This window comes from Micromesistius poutassou (assembly GCF_964030765.1).
Source record: "Micromesistius poutassou genome assembly, chromosome: 12".
Taxonomy (NCBI): Eukaryota; Metazoa; Chordata; class Actinopteri; order Gadiformes; family Gadidae; genus Micromesistius; species Micromesistius poutassou.
Window position 1 is genome coordinate 171,294 of NC_140282.1, and position 5,000 is coordinate 176,293.

Sequence of the window (5,000 nt, forward strand, 5' to 3'; positions counted from 1 at the left end):
GAGCTGCTCTGATAGGTTGAGGGCTGCTCTGATAGGCTGAGGGCTGCTCTGATAGGCTGAGAGCTGCTCTGATAGGCTGAGGGCTGCTCTGATAGGCTGAGGGCTGCTCTGATAGGCTGAGGGCTGCTCTGATAGGCTGAGGGCTGCTCTGATAGGCTGAGGGCTGCTCTGATAACAGTCGTATTGAGTGTTTCCTTGTCTCCTCCCTCCTCACCTCGCTGCTCCCTCGGGTTCGTCAGTCACAACTTAATTAGGAACCAATTACCATAAATAAAAAAAATGGTATTTCAATATTAGCTTTATTATGTTTTATTACAGTTCTTTCTAACTAGCCGTCCCTTAGATGCTGGTGTCCCTTCTGGAGGGGCACAGCGCCCCCCGCTGGTGGCCGGTAGGACGGTGAGGCCGAGGGGACTCCTGACCACTCGTTACAGAGTTACCATGGAAACCAACAGGAAGTGAAGCTGGTGCTCCAAACATGAAGACTTCAGATCAGCCCTTCACAGATCAGCCCTTCACCGATTGGTCCAGAGGACTGAAGCCGTTCTGAGAGTCTTCGCTCAGTGTTTCCTCTCCAGCATTGGATCAAAATCCTTTCTCCCGCATTTGTTTACGTTTACATCGGAGGAGTTCTGATCTAGCTGCTGAACATGTGACAGTCGGTATAATGAAGGCTGAGGAGACCCTCAGTGGATAACTGAGACCTGGAGGAGGCAGGAGCAGAGCTGAGGCCGGCGCTACGCCCCCAACACCTCTGGAGGTCTGAGGACCTCTGGAGGTCTGGAGGTCTGAGGACCTCTGGAGGTCTGGAGGTCTGGAGGTCTGGAGGTCTGAGGACCTCTGGAGGTCTGGAGGTCTGGAGGTCTGGAGGTCTGAGGACCTCTGGAGGTCTGAGGACCTCTGGAGGTCTGGAGGTCTGAGGACCTCTGGAGGTCTGAGGACCTCTGGAGGTCTGGAGGTCTGGAGGTCTGAGGACCTCTGGAGGTCTGAGGACCTCTGGAGGTCTGGAGGTCTGGAGGTCTGGAGGTCTGAGGACCTCTGGAGGTCTGGAGGTCTGGAGGTCTGAGGACCTCTGGAGGTCTGAGGACCTCTGGAGGTCTGGAGGTCTGAGGACCTCTGGAGGTCTGAGGACCTCTGGAGGTCTGGAGGTCTGAGGACCTCTGGAGGTCTGAGGACCTCTGGAGGTCTGGAGGTCTGAGGACCTCTGGAGGTCTGGAGGTCTGAGGACCTCTGGCGTTACATCTGGGCACCGCCGCAGGGCTCCCAGTCTGAGGTCTCACCCTGTGTGTGTGTGTGTGTGTGTGTGTGTGTGTGTGTGTGTGTGTGTGTGTGTGTGTGTGTGTGTGTGTGTGTGTGTGTGTGTGTGTGTGTGTGTGTGTGTCCTCAGGCGTATCGCTTCCTGGCCGTCAATCAGAAGCTGGGGCTGAGTGGACGTCCAGAGAGACCGGTGGGCTGCATCGGGACCTGCAAGGTACACACACACACACACGCACACACGCACACACACACACACACACACACAGCCTTTGTGTGCATCTGTGGGTTTGTGTTATGTTATTGTCTGTGTGTCTTTATTTTTCTGTGTTTCTTTGTGTGCACACAATGATATGATGTGTGTGTGTGTGTCTTTGTGTGTGTGTCTTAGTGTGTGTTATCTCTGAGGGGCCAGCCTTAACGTCCGCTGAGGTCACAGTGTCGTCCTCCAGATGCATTCAGCAGTAAACGTTCCCGACACGTTGCTGAGACCATATTATAATGACACCTTTATGGCCATAAAGCCGCCCGCCACAAACCATTATCAGAGTCTCTGCTGGAGCTCCCGTGTGTGTGTGTGTGTTTCTGAAAGAAGGGGTAATGAGTTTGTGGGCCCTATTTAGACGGTCTGAAATGCAAACGTGAAGCGCAAAGCAGAAGTAGCTTTGTGGGCGGTTCTATGGCGCTGTTGCTATTATGACGGCGAGATAAATGACTCTTGGTTGGGCTGAAACCCGTAGGTGTGTTTTGGGCGTAACGTGCAATAAACCAATGAGAGTTCCATCTCCCATCCCCTTTAAGAGCCAGCGCATTTGACTTCACAAGTCGATATTTTGACAGCGCGTTTGCAGTCTCCGCTGAGACAGCATGACCACATGAATTTCAAACTTCAAATGGCTCAGTTTATGGCCAAATAATAGGCCAAATAGGCGTTTTCTTCTGCAACTTCAGTAAATTTCGGCAATACATTAACAAACATTGTTTGTTACCAGTATTGTATACATTATCGTTATCGACTTGTGTTCATAATATGCATGTGTCCCCCTGTTAATATACATCGCCATGGACTGTATTATGTGTTATGTGTTTAGTTTTCGTGTGTTTGAACAGATGGGTGCGCACACACACACACACTCGCACCAAGCATCACCCGCATTCATTCATTCTTTTAAACACTCACTCGCGGTAAAACTATGTTTTCTCACGATCAAATCTTCATCAATCGTAAAAGTTATGGGCTTGTACACAAAGTCTGTGTCAAAAAATGTGTGTTGGCTGTACGGTTTTTACAGATGCATTGATCTAAAAGTACAACTTCTTACTGCTGTATCAGCTGTTCTTAGATAGGGCCCAGTGTGTGCTTGTGTGTGTGTCCACATGTTGACAATGTGTGCCATTAGTGCTGTTACACCAGTGTGTCCACTGGTTCATGTTGGTGTGTTTGCTGTCATACCAGTGTTCCCAGTGGGCGCTCTGTGTGTCCACTGGTTCATGTTGGTGTGTTCCCAGTGTTCCCAGTGTTCCCAGTGGTTCATGCTGGTGTCTGCCCTCAGATCTACCGTATCCTGGGGAAGACGGTGGTCTGCTACCCCATCGTGTTCGACCTCAGTGACTTCTACCTCTCCCAGGACGTCATGCTGCTGATCGACGACATCAAGGTGGGGCTAGATCCAGACCCTCAGGAGGACCACAATGTTCTAGATCCAGACCCTCAGGAGGACCACAATGTTCTAGATCCAGACCCTCAGGACCACAATGTTCTAGATCCAGACCCTCAGGACCACAATGTTCTAGATCCAGACCCTCAGGAGGACCACAATGTTCTAGATCCAGACCCTCAGGACCACAATGTTCTAGATCCAGACCCTCAGGACCACAATGTTCTAGATCCAGACCCTCAGGACCACAATGTTCTAGATCCAGACCCTCATTAGGACCACAATGTTCTAGATCCAGACCCTCAGGACCACAATGTTCTAGATCCAGACCCTCAGGACCACAATGTTCTAGATCCAGACCCTCAGGACCACAATGTTCTAGATCCAGACCCTCAGGACCACAATGTTCTAGATCCAGACCCTCAGGACCACAATGTTCTAGATCCAGACCCTCAGGACCACAATGTTCTAGATCCAGACCCTCATGAGGACCACAATGTTCTAGATCCAGACCCTCAGGACCACAATGTTCTAGATCCAGACCCTCAGGACCACAATGTTCTAGATCCAGACCCTCAGGACCACAATGTTCTAGATCCAGACCCTCAGGACCACAATGTTCTAGATCCAGACCCTCATGAGGACCACAATGTTCTAGATCCAGACCCTCAGGACCACAATGTTCTAGATCCAGACCCTCATGAGGACCACAATGTTCTAGATCCAGACCCTCAGGACCACAATGTTCTAGATCCAGACCCTCAGGACCACAATGTTCTAGATCCAGACCCTCAGGACCACAATGTTCTAGATCCAGACCCTCAGGACCACAATGTTCTAGATCCAGACCCTCAGGACCACAATGTTCTAGATCCAGACCCTCAGGACCACAATGTTCTAGATCCAGACCCTCAGGACCACAATGTTCTAGATCCAGACCCTCAGGACCACAATGTTCTAGATCCAGACCCTCAGGACCACAATGTTCTAGATCCAGACCCTCAGGACCACAATGTTCTAGATCCAGACCCGCATTAGGACCATGATGTACAAACCTGAGCACACATTCACACCACATCATCACTGTCAACATCATGTGATGGTGTGGAGGTCATGTGATGTTGTGGAGGTCATGTGATGGTCTGTAGGTCATGTGATGGTGTGGAGGTCATGTGATGGTCTGTGTCTGTCCTCTGCAGAACGCCCTGCAGTTCATCAAGCAGTGCTGGAAGATGCAGGGACGCCCTCTGTTCCTGGTCCTCATCAGGGAGGACAACATCAAGTAATAACACTACACCTCTCTCTCTCTCTCTGTGTCTCTCTCTCTCTCTCTCTCTCTCTCTCTCTCTCTCTCTGTCTCTGTATCTCTCTCTGTCTCTGTCTCTCTCTGTCTCTCTCTCTCTCTCTCTCTCTCTCTCTCTCTCTGTCTCTCTCTCTGTCTCTCTCTCTCTCTCTCTCTCTCTCTGTCTCTGTCTCTGTCTCTGTCTCTGTCTCTCTCTCTCTCTCTGTCTCTGTCTCTGTCTCTGTCTCTCTCTCTCTCTCTCTCTCTCTCTCTCTCTCTCTCTTTTCATTCTCTTTACTGGTGTTACTGGAGGCTGCAGAGGGGAGGAGTCATGAGCAGAGGGGAGGAGTCATGAGCAGAGGGGAGGAGTCTTGAGCAGAGGGGAGGAGTCATGAGCAGGCAGAGGGGAGGAGTCATGAGGTCATCATTGATCACAGAACTATCCAGAAACATGTATTGTATTTGTATTTGTAACGTGTATTTCTGTGAATACGAAGAACAGTTTTTTATTCAATAATAATATAAAGAGTGAGAGGTGTAGTAGATGAACGTGTTCCTAACCACCAGGGGGAGCCGCTTCAACCCGGTCCTGGACATGCTGGCCTCCTTCAAGAAGGGCAACATCGGGGGGGTCAAGGTCCACGTGGACCGGCTGCAGGTCGGCCTGGTCTTCAATAACATCTGAACATGTCATGTTGATACGTCAGCGCTGTGTCTGATCCTCGGTGTGACCTTTGACCTCAGACCCTGATCTCCGGAGCCGTCGTAGAGCAGCTGGACTTCCTCCGCGTCAACGAGTCCGAGTG

General features: G+C 50.7%; 1 protein-coding gene across 1 annotated transcript in view; it reads left to right on the forward strand.

The window, feature by feature from the left end:
* phkb (phosphorylase kinase, beta) overlaps positions 1–5,000 on the forward strand; it is a 53,965-nt gene that overhangs the window by 31,077 nt on the left and 17,888 nt on the right. The window contains exons 16-20 of the mRNA XM_084475844.1: positions 1,259–1,471; positions 2,808–2,912; positions 4,112–4,194; positions 4,762–4,852; positions 4,939–4,997. Coding sequence (XP_084331970.1) covers positions 1,259–1,471; positions 2,808–2,912; positions 4,112–4,194; positions 4,762–4,852; positions 4,939–4,997 — 551 coding nt within the window. The remainder of the gene's footprint in view (positions 1–1,258; positions 1,472–2,807; positions 2,913–4,111; positions 4,195–4,761; positions 4,853–4,938; positions 4,998–5,000) is intronic.